This window comes from Crinia signifera, chromosome 9, assembly GCF_055691185.1.
Source record: "Crinia signifera chromosome 9, ASM5569118v1, whole genome shotgun sequence".
In the NCBI taxonomy this organism is placed as follows: domain Eukaryota; kingdom Metazoa; phylum Chordata; class Amphibia; order Anura; family Myobatrachidae; genus Crinia; species Crinia signifera.
The window spans coordinates 2,558,526-2,575,650 of NC_139225.1; the positions used below are offsets into that span (position 1 = coordinate 2,558,526).

General features: G+C 46.7%; 1 protein-coding gene across 2 annotated transcripts in view; it reads right to left on the minus strand.

Moving 5' to 3' along the window:
• Positions 1–17,125, minus strand: part of ASS1 (argininosuccinate synthase 1) — a 103,908-nt gene that overhangs the window by 43,259 nt on the left and 43,524 nt on the right. For both annotated transcript variants that reach the window (XM_083160882.1, XM_083160883.1), the window contains 3 exons: positions 16,288–16,362; positions 4,466–4,536; positions 4,240–4,270 (listed from right to left, as the gene is read on the minus strand). In XM_083160882.1, the coding sequence (XP_083017008.1) occupies positions 4,240–4,270; positions 4,466–4,536; positions 16,288–16,362 (177 nt within the window). The remainder of the gene's footprint in view (positions 1–4,239; positions 4,271–4,465; positions 4,537–16,287; positions 16,363–17,125) is intronic.

Sequence of the window (17,125 nt, forward strand, 5' to 3'; positions counted from 1 at the left end):
CCTCCAGCGTGCGAACCCCACTGCTGACAACATCTATTCTATAAAATAACCAAAGAGAAATAAAACGTTGATCGCTCCGCCACTGCCTTTATGTCAGCCACGTCTGCTCCATGGTTATTTCCTTCCAAAGCCTCGGTTCAAATGACAAGTCAGCGCCTGCACCGTATCACCAGACTTTCCATTTATCTCACCCCGCAGGGGTCTGCTAGAGCCAAGTCATTGAGAAATGAACAGAGGCGGAAGGAAAAACAGTATATATATATATATATATATATATATATATATTATATATATATATATACACACACACACACACATACATACATACACACATACATACATACATACATACACTGTACACACACACAGTGTACGGATAGAAAAGTGGGGACAGAGTGGGCCATAAGCAGAGGGTTGCAGAGTGGAGAGAGAAGAGAGGAGGGGAAAGTGTGAGAGAAGAGGGAGAGGTGGGGGTGCAGGGGGGAGAGAGAGATTAGGAGGAAATGGGGCATGAACTGAATGCTAGTGTAAGGATGCTTGTGCCATCAATGGTTTTATTCACCCAGTTGATGTTGTTGTGTCCGAGTCTGAATGAACTCTTTCAAAGCGCCATATGAAGTTAAAGCAAGTAAATTTCTATCTTTCTTACATTAGAATGCCTCATTGCCCCTCAATCGGGTCTCGGAGGCAGAAAATGACCCAACCATCTGGGGCTTTTTCCTTTTTTTTTTTTTTTTTTAAATCCTGCTGTTGGCAGCTCAAGGTTTAGAAAAAGGAGGTGAGGAGGGGAGACGGGAGAGGGGGAGAAAAGATTTCAGAACGATCTATAGACATGATAGAGATAGATTTGCTCACCCAATATACTCAGCAGAGCCAATGTCCAATATACCCTCAGCTATAGCATCATATCAGCTGTGTGCAAAGATGGTCCGCTGCCCACCCGTACACTTGCTGCAGGGACTGGCGTCACAGCAGGATGGGCAAGTTCAGATGCCCTGACTAATACATTGATTGGCCACTTTGTCTGGGCAACGGCAGGTCTGCAGTCAAGTTGTGACTGTGTGTATCCAGCCTACAGATTCCTCATGACATCATTTTAGCGGTCTTTGTGGTTGTCCAATTGGAAGGCTGTTGAGACCACACAGAGGTCCAGAGGCACAGTGGGTGCGATGACGCAGTAGAGGACGCTACCACGAATGTAGGATTAAAGGCTAAAGTCGGGGAGGGTTTCCTGCACTCCCAGTAAAAATCCCTACAGTACAGGGGTCACCTAGACCAGTGGTTCCCGCACTCGGTCCTCAAGTACCCCAAACAGTGCATGTTTTCCAGGTTTCCACAAATAATCAAAAGTGAAATAATTAGCTCCACATGTGGATCTTTTAAAATGTGTCAGTGAATAATAAGTACACCTGTGCACCTGCCAGGTGAAAATGCGCACTTAAGAAACCGGGGTTGGGAACCACTGATCTACTGTAGTCCTTCCAGGACCAATATTGCATAAGGGTTTTTTTTCACAATCAGAAACTACATTTATAGCAGTGATTCGTCTATGTCGACAAAACCCAGGAAAAATTCTTGTCAACCATTGGTTAATTGACCATTCCAAGGTGTCGACCCAGTGACTATCACATTGTCGACCATTATACTGTAACCTTCTTTGGGATATTGATTGATAACTAGGCAATGATGCAGGAACAGGCATTGGCATAATGTACCCGTATGAGGGGAAGGCTCCGCTCCCCCAGGTGCTAGTGCAGCATAAACTCCAGAAGAAAATATGCTCTGGCTAAAGACAGCACCAGGAAAGGGGGTTAGAAGCGCAATCGAGTACAGAAGGACGATTCACAATGATTTGTCATCACCTTGTCATCGCCACTCAAGTAAATTAGCAGAACACAACAAGCCACAAAGTACCATTCACTTTGGTCTGTAGAAAAAAAAACCGTTTGCCTGGATCCTGGGGTTAAACAGCCGTCACCGGGGTTGTCACATTTATCAAAGACGAATGTTTATCAAAATATTGGAACAAAGTGGAGTCTTCCCCAGCCACTGCACACCTCAGCTCTGCCACTCTTCCCCTCCCCTCCAGGCCCATTCATCCTGACTGATGGCGTAATTAGTGCTGACAGATCATTTACCTCTCAGTGACTGACTGAGCACAAAGATAATCTCCTGCTCACCCTATACTACATTCATTGTAGAGTGTAAGCTCTCCAGAACAGAAAATATATCTCCACCTAATGCAGTTTTTAACAACACACATATATAATTTATTATTATTACCAGTTATTATATAAATCGCACACATATTCAGCAGCGCTTTATAGAGAATATTTGGTACTTGTTTCTTAGCACGGCGACACCGATTTTGATTGTATCCATCAGGTCGGAAAAATCGGGTTGATCGCATCGCATGCCAACCAAATCGCATGCGATGGGCCCGATTTTTACATTGGAATCAATGTAAAATGGTCCCTGAGACCCGATTTTACATTGATTTCAATGTAAAAAGCCCCAAAACCCCCCATTTTAATACCAAACCCCCCCTCATGTTTCAAATGCCCCCCCCTAATTATTAACGCCACCCCACTATTGACGCGAAACCCGAAGCGTAGCGAGCGCAGCGAGCCCGCGAGGGGCGGAGGTACGCGTCCTCTGACCTTTTCATACCCCTACTATCCACGTCGGCGTGGAGTTGATTTTATATAGTGTGGTGAGCGCAGCGAGCCACCGAGCCCGAAGCGTGGCGAGCACAGCAACCCCGCGAGGGTACGCGGATACCTTTACAGGTCCCCTCGTGGGCTTCACAGGTATCCACAGGTATCCGCGTCCGCTCGCCACAATATATAAAATCAACTCCACGCCGACGTGGATAGTAGGGATATGAAAAAGATCGGAGGACGCGTACCACTGCGCTCGCCAAGCTTCGGGTTGGCGTTAAACATACTTTTTAACCATATTCCATGTGAAATTGGCCATATTGTCCCATTTCACATTGTCACCTATGTAAAATCGGGTTGATCGCATCGCGGGCCATTATAATGGGCCGCGGCCGACGCGATCAACCCGATTTTGTCTTTCACCGGCAAATTAGCTGGGGATTGACACAAAATCGGGTCCATCGCATTGATTGTATGCCGTAAGTGCCTTAAACTTAAGGCATACAATCAACGAGATGGGCGCCGTGCTAGGAAACAAGTACCGAATATTTGAACAGTCCCTGCCCCAGTGGAGCTTACAATCTATATTCCCTACCACATGTACACGCACACACAGACATTCTAGGGTTAATTTCGTTGGGAGCCAATTAGCCTACCAGTATATTTTGTGGGAGGAAACCGGATGGCCAGCATGAGTACGCTTCAGGGCACGCAGGACGGCCAGCAGGTGCCTGTCACCATTGTGATCGGGGAGACTATGAGCAGGGATTTTTCAATCCCAGGATTTCAATCCAAAATGTTCAATCCCAGGATTGGCCTCCCTAATAAACCCCCCCCCCCCCCAGTGGCGTAACTATAGCACCGCAGCCCCCGCGACCGCGGTGGGCGCTGTGCATGTGCGGGCGCCGGGGGCTGCAGTGCTATAGTTACGCCCCGCCGCCATCCCCTGCAGTCTTTACCTGTCTTCAGTACGCGCTGGTCCCGGCTCCCTTCTTCTGCTATGAGGACCACCACAAAATGTCCGCCCCCATTTAGCAGACAGTTCTCTGAAACGGTCTGCTGTATGGGGGCGGACATTTTGTGGTGGTCCTCATAGCAGAAGAAGGGACCCGGGACCAGCGCGCACTGAACGTAGGTAAGACTGCGGGGGATGGGGGGGTTTGCATGGGCGGCGGGGCAGGGGTTGGTGCGGCGGGGCGGGCGCCCTCCCTTTAACAGAGGGGGGGCGCCCAAAACCTAGTTACGCCACTGCCCCCCCCCCCCACCCCCATACACACACCAGCTGCTCCACTCATTTACTTACATGGGTGGGAGGGAGCAAGGCAGACGGCAGCGGTTGCGGTGGTGCCACTGGGAGTGAGCAGGTGGGCGGCAGCAGAGCAGACAGGTGCGAAGGTGCGGTCTGCGCAGTGTGACCTCTGACCACGTCAGTCAGTGCAGAGTCCCACGTCGGGGTCGGGAATAGCCGGGCAGCGTCTGAGTGAGTGCTCAGACGCTGCCCGGCATTAGACTGGACATTATAGCTTAGAGGAACCAGCGATAATTTGCAGTATTTAGGACGTCAGGGAGAGACACTCACCTTTGGGTTTTCCAGAATTCCACCTTCATAGCTGAAAATAACACAAGAGAAGTTATTGTATTTCCGTATTACTAACAATCCCATTCAGACCTACCCTGAATATCTGCAGAGTCAGTACACTGTTCAGTGCAACCCGAGGAATGAAAATTTACTAGCAAAAAAAGTTTTGAACTCTATAATGTATAAGTTTCTGAGCTCAGAGGAGCCGTGCTGAGCGGGCGGTTACCTAATATGCATTATATTCTCATCCATACTCCAGGGGCTCTTCGGGGTGACGGGTACAGGGATTCCGTGTTTCTGAAAAGATAGAAAATAAAGTTGTCCCTGATGGGAGAACGGTCGTCTAGAGGAGTATAAGTTAAGGTGTGAAACACAGGGCCTGATTCAGGTCCGCTCGTTAAGCAGTCGTTGTTTGCTTCTTAGCGAGGTGATTAACGCCGCCCGCTGGGCGAACGAACGCCCACCCTCTGCCGCCCCTCCCTGAATCCTCTCGGAAGCATGCCAATGGGATTTGTATGCCCCCACATCCATTCGCATGTGACCTCAGCGGCCCGCCCCATGCAAGCATCTGCACACCCGCAGTTTCAGGAGAACGCCCAGCATTTTCATGGGGGCGCACATAAATGATGTGCGTTCCACGGATGCCGACCCCTGTACACCCCCTCCCTTCCCCTACCAGTGCGAATGCCTCAGCGAGTGTTGCCTATGCAAAAGGGTGCTCCGCACGGATCGCTCAGCACACGTAGCGGGTGCACAGCTTATACACATCGCTCAGCACGGATCGCTCCGCACGGATCGCTCAGCACACGTAGCGGGTGCACAGCTTATACACATCGCTCAGCACGGATCGCTCCGCACGGATCGCTCAGCACACGTAGCGGGTGCATGGCAGGTGTGCAGCGGTGCGTGCGGAGCTCAGCATCGGCTTTAGACTATCTTGCAATTTGGCCAAATACGCTTTACAGCCAAGATAGATGGACTTACATACTGACTAAATGGTGGGCGCACATCGGCATCGGGGCTGAATACTGGGCGATTCTGACTAACTTTCTATTCGATTTTGAGTATTTATAATCAAAATCGATATCCAGAATCGCACCGTGTGTCCCCAGCTTTACAGCAGTTACAACAATAACATTTCTATCAGAATGTGAAGATCACACAATAGGTTGTAGAGGTTCGTATAACAATGTAATTCGTTATTCTACGGTAGTGTGTGACTATGCGGCTTCAGGGCCTGATTCTGGTTCACTCAAAAGCAAACTCATTCCTTAATGCACAAAACCATACTGCACTGCAGGTGGGGCAGATGTAACATGTGCAGAGAGAGTTAGATTTGGGGGAGTTATTTTGTTTCTGTGCAGAGTAAATACTAATGGATTTATTGTTACACTGCAATATAGATATCAGTTTGAAGTACAAAACTCACCCAAATCTAACTCTCTGCACATGTTACATCTGCCCCACCTGCAGTGCACATGGTTTTGTCCATTAAAGAATGAGTTTGCTTTTGCGAGTGAACCAGAATCAGGCCCTGAAGCCGCATAATCACACACTACTTGCTTTTGCGCACAGCATCTATTCACCGCAGAGTAGGGCCCCCTTCCCCGCTGTGGCACACTGCCGACCTGAGTGGGACACAGGAACGTCCCCCCCCCCAAAAAAAAGGGAAATTTCTGCGAAAATCGGGACAGTGGGGAGGTATTCACAAAGAGAACACACCAGTGTTATTATGTGTAGAAGTGGTGTTACTACTGCGGGCATTATGGGTAGAAGTGGTGTTACTACTGGGGGCATTATGTGTAGAAGTGGTGTTACTACTGCGGGCATTATGGGTAGAAGTGGTGTTACTACTGCGGGCATTATGGGTAGAAGTGGTGTTACTACTGCGGGCATTATGGGTAGAAGTGGTGCTACTACTGCGGGCATCATGTGTAGAAGTGGTGTTACTACTGCGGGCATTATGGGTAGAAGTGGTGTTACTACTGGGGGCATTATGTGTAGAATTGGTGTTACTACTGCGGGCATTATGGGTAGAAGTGGTGTTACTACTGCGGGCATTATGGGTAGAAGTGGTGCTACTACTGCGGGCATTATGTGTAGAAGTGGTGCGACTACTGCGGGCATTATGGGTAGAAGTGGTGTTACTACTGGGGGCATTATGTGTAGAATTGGTGTTACTACTGCGGGCATTATGGGTAGAAGTGGTGTTACTACTGCGGGCATTATGGGTAGAAGTGGTGCTACTACTGCGGGCATTATGTGTAGAAGTGGTGCGACTACTGCGGGCATTATGGGTAGAAGTGGTGTTACTACTGGGGGCATTATGTGTAGAATTGGTGTTACTACTGCGGGCATTATGGGTAGAAGTGGTGTTACTACTGCGGGCATTATGGGTAGAAGTGGTGCTACTACTGGGGGCATTATGTGTAGAATTGGTGTTACTACTGCTCGCATTATGGGTAGAAGTGGTTCTACTACTGGGGGCATTATGTGTAGAATTGGTGTTACTACTGCGGGCATTATGGGTAGTAGTGGTGCAACTACTGCGGGCATCATGTGTAGAAGTGGTGCTACTACTGCAAACATCATGTGTAGAAGTGGTGCTACTACTGCGGGCATCATGTGTAGAAGTGGTGTTACGGCTGCGGGCATTATGTGCCGAAGTGGTGCAACTACTGCGGGAATCATGTGTAGAAGTGGTGCAACTACTGCGGGCATCATGAAGTGATGTAACTACTGCAGGCATTATGTGTATAAGTGGTGTTACTGCTGCAGGCATTATGTGCCAAAGTGGTGCAACTACTGCGGGCGTCATGTGTAGAAGTGGTGCAACTACTGCAGGCATTATGTGTAGAAGTGGTGTTACTACTGCAGGCATTATGTGTAGAAGTGGTGCTACTACTGTGGGCATCATGTGTAGAAGTGGTGCAACTACTGTGGGCATTATGTGTAGAAGTGGTGTTACTACTGCAGGCATTATGTGTAGAAGTGGTGCTACTACTGTGGGCATCATGTGTAGAAGTGGTGCAACTACTGTGGGCATTATGTGTAGAAGTGGTGTTACTACTGCAGGCATTATGTGTAGAAGTGGTGCTACTACTGTGGGCATTATGTGTAGAAGTGGTGTTACTACTGCAGGTATCATGTGTAGAAGTGGTGCAACTACTGCGGGCATCATGTGTAGACGTGGTGCAACTACTGCGGGCATTATGCGTAGAAGTGGTGCTACTACTGGGGGCATTATGCGTAGAAGTGGTGCTACTACTGCGGGCATTATGGGTAGAAGTGGTGCAACTACTGCGGGCATTATGTGTAGAAGTGGTGCTACTACTGGGGCATTATTGTTATGTATTACGTGGGATGCTACTACTGTGGGTATTATTTGCATATAGGGCGCTACTACTCCTGAGCATTATTATGTGTATAAGGGGTGCTACTAATGTGGGCATTATCTGTGTAAGTGGCACAACTACTGTGGCATTATGGTGTGTATAAGGGGTTCTACTACTGCAGGCATTATTTTGCATATATAGGAGCTACAACTATGTGTAAAGGGCACTATTGTGTAGTGTAACATCAATAAGGAGCACTGCACTGTAATATAAATCAGGGGCACTACATGTGGCGTCATGTGAATTGTGCCATTGTGTGACGTGAATGGAAATGTGGAAGCTATTATGTGGCGTGAGCATTTCTTGTGAGACCACACCCTTTTTTTCAGCACGCACCCCTGGCGTGCACTGTCTCTTTGTAAACTATAGGAGGGCGCAAATTCAACATGGGCATCAGTGGAGGGGAAAATGCTTCCTGCTCTCAACCCCTGGGAGGCCCGTGTCCATCCGACGCCGAGCAACACTCTGCATAATTACCTCAGACTTGCTTCTTGGCCTAAGCCCTTATCCCTGGGCCCAGACACACAGCCTCCATGATGTTGTAGCCCAGAAGGGCATCATATAGGACATCATAACACAGCTGAGCAAGTCCCTTACTTTGTCAGGGCCCCTGAACCCCAACATACACTACTGGATGGTAGACGGAGGAAACTGTAGTATGTTCCGAGGACCTTGTTACTGATTTATAACTTGATGCAATGTTTTGCTGCGACACCTCACAGACTTACATCAGCTCGTTGGTGCTCACTGACTTCTGAACACTTCTGTGCCGTTCTGCACGTTGCAGGCGCATAAAGTCTGCACACACAGCAACATATGCATGGAAAGAGGGAGGTTCTGGAAGCACAAGCGAGCGAGCACAGATATACGGCTTTGAATGGTCATTGGATTCTATGCATTATAAACACCACCAAGGTCCGTCTGTGAATTTAATCACAAGTCCAGGACAAAACCATTACACTTCACAAAACAAATGTATTCCTCCCTTCACATACTGCACAGGGAGCCGGCACATCCGCCATCCCCGTCCCTATCCCCAGGTGCTCTGGTACTACTTAGAATAACTGGGAATTGCTTCTGTCTCAGTGAGGTTGCTAATATGTTAACAAACTCATCACAGGAAGAAGCAGTTCCCAACTGGGATCTAGGTGGGGCCCCCTTAGGTGGTCTGCAGGATGTGTCCCCCTCATTGGGCTAGGCAGTGAAGGGTAAGCAATGTAGCCTTGATGAACAAAACACAAAGAGCCAAAGGCCCCCTACGTCCACTCCCAGCGCTTTCTCCTCTCCGATGCCACCCACATTTGAAGAAAGGCTTCTGGCTAATGTTTAGCAGAGAGGTCTCTGTAGGAGCATTCACACTTATCAGCTGTCCAGTATATTGGAATAATGCCTGCAGCTGAAATAATGAAGATGTCACAAGCCAGAAGACACTTCATTGTTATATTGACTTGTCCTTCATTATAATGCACTGCAGAACGCTCTTGTCAGCAGCTCTGCAGCGGGTAAATGAAACAAGCATTTTGCATAGGGGTGCGGAGCACAAACATTTAGGATAGAACTTTAAAATGAAATCAGTTTGAATTTCCTGCATTGTGGTTCGTCCCACTGGTCTGATTGGTCTAAAAGGAGGGGATGCAGTTAAAATCCCGGCGGTCGGGATCCCGGCGTTCAGAATCCCGACGCCGGAATCCCGACCACTGAAATCCCGACCGCTGAAATCCCGACACATTCTCCCTCCTGGGGTGTCCACGACACCCCTGGAGGGAGAATAAATACGCGAGGCACCGGGCCCGCTGCGTGGCGAGCGCAGCGAGCCCGCAAGGGGGGGCGATCCTCGTCCCCCCCTTGTCGGGATTTTGGCTGTCGGGATTCCGGCGTCAGGATTCTGAACGCCAGGATTCTGAACGCCGGGATTCAGTACTGAATCCAAAAGGAGTAGTGGGATTTAGGATACTGTCTAGCTCCGGAAAGTTGTCATTTCCAAACATCATAATGCGAATATGAGCCAAGTCTGATCTAAAATAATCTAAAGGGTACCGAGCGACATCTACGTGCCCTTTACTGTCCTGTAATACAGTACAAAGTAATGCTGTGATACCCTATACTGCCCGGCAATATAACGTACCATTCTGTCCAATGCTGTGATACCCTATACTGCCCGGCAATATAACGTACCATTCTGTCCAATGCTGTGATACCCTATACTGCCTGGTAATATAACGTACCATTCTGTCCAATGCTGTGATACCCTATACTGCCGGCAATATAACGTATCATTCTGTACAATGCTGTGATACCCTATACTGCCCGGCAATATAACGTACCATTCTGTACAATGCTGTGATACCCTATACTGCCCGGCAATATAACGTACCATTCTGTACAATGCTGTGATACCCTATACTGCCGGGCAATATAACGTACCATTCTGTACAATGCTGTGATACCCTATACTGCCCGCCAATATAACGTACCATTCTGTACAATGCTGTGATACCCTATACTGCCCGGCAATATAACGTACCATTCTGTACAATGCTGTGATACCCTATACTGCCTGGTAATATAACGTACCATTCTGTACAATACTGTGATACCCTATACTGCCTGGTAATATAACGTACCATTCTGTACAATGCTGTGATACCCTATACTGCCTGGTAATATAACGTACCATTCTGTACAATACTGTGATACCCTATACTGCCTGGTAATATAACGTACCATTCTGTACAATACTGTGATACCCTATACTGCCTGGTAATATAACGTACCATTCTGTACAATACTGTGATACCCTATACTGCCGGGTAATATAATGTACCATTCTGTACAATGCTGTGATACCCTATACTGCCGGGCAATATAACGTACCATTCTGTCCAATGCTGTGATACCCTATACTGTCCGGCAATATAACGTACCATTCTGTCCAATGCTGTGATACCCTATACTGCCTGGTAATATGACGTACCATTCTGTCCAATGCTGTGATACCCTATACTGCCGGCAATATAACGTATCATTCTGTACAATGCTGTGATACCCTATACTGCCCGGCAATATAACGTACCATTCTGTACAATGCTGTGATACCCTATACTGCCCGGCAATATAACGTACCATTCTGTACAATGCTGTGATACCCTATACTGCCGGGCAATATAACGTACCATTCTGTACAATGCTGTGATACCCTATACTGCCGGGCAATATAACGTACCATTCTGTACAATGCTGTGATACCCTATACTGCCCGCCAATATAACGTACCATTCTGTACAATGCTGTGATACCCTATACTGCCGGGCAATATAACGTACCATTCTGTACAATGCTGTGATACCCTATACTGCCGGGCAATATAACGTACCATTCTGTACAATGCTGTGATACCCTATACTGCCCGGCAATATAACGTACCATTCTGTACAATGCTGTGATACCCTATACTGCCTGGTAATATAACGTACCATTCTGTACAATACTGTGATACCCTATACTGCCTGGTAATATAACGTACCATTCTGTACAATACTGTGATACCCTATACTGCCTGGTAATATAACGTACCATTCTGTACAATACTGTGATACCCTATACTGCCGGGTAATATAATGTACCATTCTGTACAATGCTGTGATACCCTATACTGCCGGGCAATATAACGTACCATTCTGTACAATGCTGTGATACCCTATACTGCCCGCCAATATAACGTACCATTCTGTACAATGCTGTGATACCCTATACTGCCCGGCAATATAACGTACCATTCTGTACAATGCTGTGATACCCTATACTGCCGGGCAATATAACGTACCATTCTGTACAATGCTGTGATACCCTATACTGCCCGGCAATATAACGTACCATTCTGTACAATGCTGTGATACCCTATACTGCCGGGCAATATAACGTACCATTCTGTACAATGCTGTGATACCCTATACTGCCCGGCAATATAACGTACCATTCTGTACAATGCTGTGATACCCTATACTGCCTGGTAATATAACGTACCATTCTGTACAATACTGTGATACCCTATACTGCCTGGTAATATAACGTACCATTCTGTACAATACTGTGATACCCTATACTGCCTGGTAATATAACGTACCATTCTGTACAATACTGTGATACCCTATACTGCCGGGTAATATAATGTACCATTCTGTACAATGCTGTGATACCCTATACTGCCGGGCAATATAACGTACCATTCTGTACAATGCTGTGATACCCTATACTGCCCGCCAATATAACGTACCATTCTGTACAATGCTGTGATACCCTATACTGCCCGGCAATATAACGTACCATTCTGTACAATGCTGTGATACCCTATACTGCCGGGCAATATAACGTACCATTCTGTACAATGCTGTGATACCCTATACTGCCCGGCAATATAACGTACCATTCTGTACAATGCTGTGATACCCTATACTGCCTGGTAATATAACGTACCATTCTGTACAATACTGTGATACCCTATACTGCCTGGTAATATAACGTACCATTCTGTACAATACTGTGATACCCTATACTGCCTGGTAATATAATGTACCATTCTGTACAATGCTGTGATACCCTATACTGCCTGGTAATATAACGTACCATTCTGTACAATACTGTGATACCCTATACTGCCTGGTAATATAACGTACCATTCTGTACAATACTGTGATACCCTATACTGCCTGGTAATATAACGTACCATTCTGTACAATACTGTGATACCCTATACTGCCTGGTAATATAACGTACCATTCTGTACAATGCTGTGATACCCTATACTGCCTGGTAATTGTAATGTACCATTCTGTACAATTCTGTACAATGCTGCCCAGTAATATATTGTACCATTTTGTACACTGCTGTGCCACCCTATACTGCCCTGTAATATAATGTACCACTATGTACAATGCTGTGCCACCCTATACTGCCCTGTAATATAATGTACCACTATGTACAATGCTGTGCCACCCTATACTGTCCTGTAATATAATGTACCACTATGTACAATGCTGTGCCACCCTATACTGTCCTGTAATATAATGTACCACTATGTACAATGCTGTGCCACCCTATACTGTCCTGTAATATAATGTACCACTATGTACAATGCTGTGCCACCCTATACTGCCCTGTAATATAATGTACCACTATGTACAATGCTGTGCCACCCTATACTGCCCTGTAATATAATGTACCACTATGTACAATGCTGTGCCACCCTATACTGTCCTGTAATATAATGTACCACTATGTACAATGCTGTGCCACCCTATACTGTCCTGTAATATATTGTACCACTATGTACAATGCTGTGCCACCCTATACTGTCCTGTAATATAATGTACCACTATGTACAATGCTGTGCCACCCTATACTGCCCTTTAATATAATGTACCACTATGTACACTGCTATGCCACCCTATACTGCCCTGTAATAGAATATCCCACTATGTACAATGCGGTTATACCTTATCCAGCCCCAATGCTGTGCCACCCTATACTGCCCTGTAATATAATGTACCACTATGTACAATGCTGTGCCACCCTATACTGTCCTGTAATATAATGTACCACTATGTACAATGCTGTGCCACCCTATACTGTCCTGTAATATAATGTACCACTATGTACAATGCTGTGCCACCCTATACTGTCCTGTAATATAATGTACCACTATGTACAATGCTGTGCCACCCTATACTGCCATAAATAGAATGTACCATTATAGGTAATGCTCCAATTGACCATCTGAGCTTTTTATAACCTGCCTATAACAAACTCCAATTAGCTCCTTTTCTTCTTGCCCCCATGAATTGCGTCTGTGTGAATGGGTGCGGGCAGCCGCACGGAATGCCCCGACAGACAGTGAAAGGAGAGGAAGCCTGAGCAAATCCTGGTTCATTTTACCATCATCCAGTTAATGAATAGCCAAAGATTCAGTTCACTGAGAGCCTTTTACTTATGTGCGGACAGAGCCCTGAGAAATCGTCAGCCTCAGGGACAGTGAGTTTTATCTCTTTTCTAAATGGTACCAATTATTTAGGAAAGAGGAGGAGGGCAGGGGACATAGGTGATGGCGGGGGGGGGGACTATTATGGAAGCACAAGGCTTCCACTGATAGCGATCTGTTTAAGCCCCATTCTCAGTTACAAAAAGTCTCTTTAAATCTTCAAAAATGAAACTTTGCATAGAAAAAAATAAAGAGGGTGATATGTACAGAAGGGGAGATGCGGGGGGGGGGGGGGTATAGCATCAGGATGGAGGTCCCTAAAGATGCAATAGAGCTCATTTAAAAAAATGGGAGGACATTTAACTTTCCTTTTCAGCGATGTTACCATATAAGTCCCAGATGGGACCGTGTGTCATGGGGAACAATGTCCTGTAGCTCCTGTAACGCTTCATGCATCGCTGCCTACAGTGCTCCAGGCCTCTCATTAGTTTTCAAGAGCTTGTTAGTCAATTAATGCCGCCCTTTGTTTATTCTGAATAGGTAATAATCACCAGCTCAGGGTGTGCCAGAGGGCAAATCTGTCACATACACACAAGCTAATAGGGATCCCACACACACTGAGCACTGATCAGACACGGAACCTGCATTCAGTGCTGTGGGAACAGGTATGGGGAGCGAGGGAGGGGATCCGCTTCAGCCACCACCTCCCCTAAATAGCATCCCTATGGATAAGGACACATCCCAAATGGTACATCATTTATTACCTGCAAAGATCTGTATAGCAGCAGTGCCCACTGTTACCAATCCCCTGCCAGAACGGTTACACCTGTCCCCTGCTGGGTGCCAGAAACCCATCATACACAGGTGCCCCTTCACCGTACTCACGCCTCTATTGGCCGGCATAATCGGAGCTGTGTGAAGCCATCTACTAGGATAAAGGGCCTAATTCAGCCCTGGCTGCAGGTGGGGCAAATGTAACATGTGCAGAGAGAGTTACGACCCCCATACCCTGGTCCGACTCAATTTCCCCTGAGCTCCCCCATCATCTCCCCGGGAGGCTCACTTATAATTTTGGCACTTGATGTGCATTTTTTACATGTCCTAGATCACACATGTGATTTATCCCATGTAAAGTCCTAGGGAGCTGAGAGGGCAGTGTAAAAACCTGGGAGTGGCGGTGCCGGGCTGTGCTGAGCACCCAGGGGGTGTGGGGGACCGAGCAGCACTGCAGTGGGCAGTGTTCAGGGAGTGTTGAACGGATCTGCGGCCAGAATTTTTACAAAATCAAAAGACAGCGCTCTCAGCGAATCAACGTCTTATTTTGAGAACAAATGTAAAAAAAAATCCCCAATGCCTGTCCTTACCCCCTGTACCCCGCCGCCTACCCTAACCCCCCTCCATCCCCAGTGTAACGCTAACCCACCCCAGTTACTCATTGGTCAGCATCCCAACAGTCGGGATTCCAGCACCGGTCTTCCGACAATAGTTAGGATACTGGCATCGGTGTAGTCGGAATAGTGGACGCCGCCATCCCAACTGCTGGAATCCTGAACACACCCCTTTTATTTATTTAACACTTAGCATGCTACCTCGGGTGCGGTGCCTTGGGGTGGTTTGGTTGGGTAAGCCTGGGGGTGCCCCATACCCCAGAACTGATGGACTTAACCGATGATGAGGTTACCAGACACGATGACATTGAGTCCCATTCTGATAAGTAGCGTTTAAGTGCGCACCTGCATTCATTCCATATTTGTCTGTGAGTGGCACTACAAGTAGGATGTAGTGTGCAGTGTAGTGTAGCACCCTATAGATTCTATAGGGCGGATATGAAAAAGTCACGTATAAAATACACAAGTGCTCATGTTTATCACCCGGGGGGAATACATAGGATTACCTGTACTAATATCAATGAGAGGGAGAAACGTCCAGCATACCAAACACCCCCCCCCCCCCCCCCCCCTCTTACAGCTATACACTCTCACGGGTTCCAGTGACAGTTCCAGGGCCAAGCAACAGGATTACAATGCCTTCCGTGAACTGCGGTCAGCCAGAGATTGCATATAAACGTCTACGCAGTCTACTGACAATTTGCTTAATATATAGAACCATTTTGGACCCAAAAGCCTGGAGATTGCGGTCTCAAAAAGGCCAAATTGACAATTGAATTCACAGTGGGTTGCCAGTTCAACTCCCCTATCCCCGGCCCCCTACTGTGCCTGTCAATGGCCATATTATATTTGAGGTTCACTGCCCCTTTAAACATTGTCCTAGTAATGCACATGGGTTTGGTTAAAGATTGGAGCAGCAGTCGTCCTAGAAGAGGGGAACGTTGGAAGTAGCAGAACTTCTATAACCATCACTAATAATCCATCTGCCCATTATTTCAGGAATGGAACAGACGCAGATATTTGGGTTATAACGGAGCATTTCAGCGTTGGAATCATGGGATACATTAGAGTCTTCCTTTCACACAAATGCCCTGAATGTCATCATCTAGTCTTATACACAGTCCATCAATAAATCTGTCATTAGGAAGGTTATACTGGTTTGTATGTGCCATCAGTCTATGTACTACAAAGCAGAGAACGGTGACCTGCAATCTGATAATGTAGAGAGAGAGGTGGATCAGAGACCACTGACCTAACGAGACGTGTAAGAACAGGTATTGTACTGCGGTACCTTAGCGTACTCCATGAGGTCAGTGCGCCCTCGGAAGCGGTTGTAAAATTCAGGCATTCTCCAAGGTGCAATGATCTGGATCAGGGAGAGAGAGAAAGGGGCGAGAGAACAAAATGATTGGAAAGAGGCAAAACTGAAACGCCTGTTCTTAATGTACTAAAACTATGAATTCAATGAAAGATCGAGACAACCAACCAAGTACATTTAGTGGGAAAGGGATGAACAGATGCATCATATTAAACCAAAGCAACTTCAAAATATTCACGATTATCAAAGTTATAAAACTCAAACAATCTATACCAGGAGTGACACTGAAACATCTTATTTGTATAGAATCTATACCATGAACTGTAATTAACCGGCCACTGTAGATCATGGTCACAGAGGCTGACACATGATATTGGGTACACCACATACACGCTAGACACAGTGGCGCACGTGCAACGTATATCCTGCAAACAGATGACACCAGTTAGGCAATACACAATAGCCGGCGAGAAGGCACCGGTTCGGGAATTTCTACGAATCTGCCCAGATTTTTAAAGCAGCAATTTTTTACTAGGCTAAACCGACCTGGCTTTGCTTTGTAAATGAGTGCCGCTTTAAAACGACGGGCAGACTGGCAGAAATACTGTCTGCATCCCGTAAACTATTGTATATTGCACCACATGCTTCTGGTAACATCTAATGCAGCTATGGTCAAACTGTGGCCCTCCAGCTGTGGTAAAACAACACTTCCCAGCATGCATTGCCATAGTTTTAGCATTCTCTAATAGCAAAACTGTGGCAAGGCATGATGGGACTTGTAGTTTCACCACAGCTGGCGGGCCATAGTTTG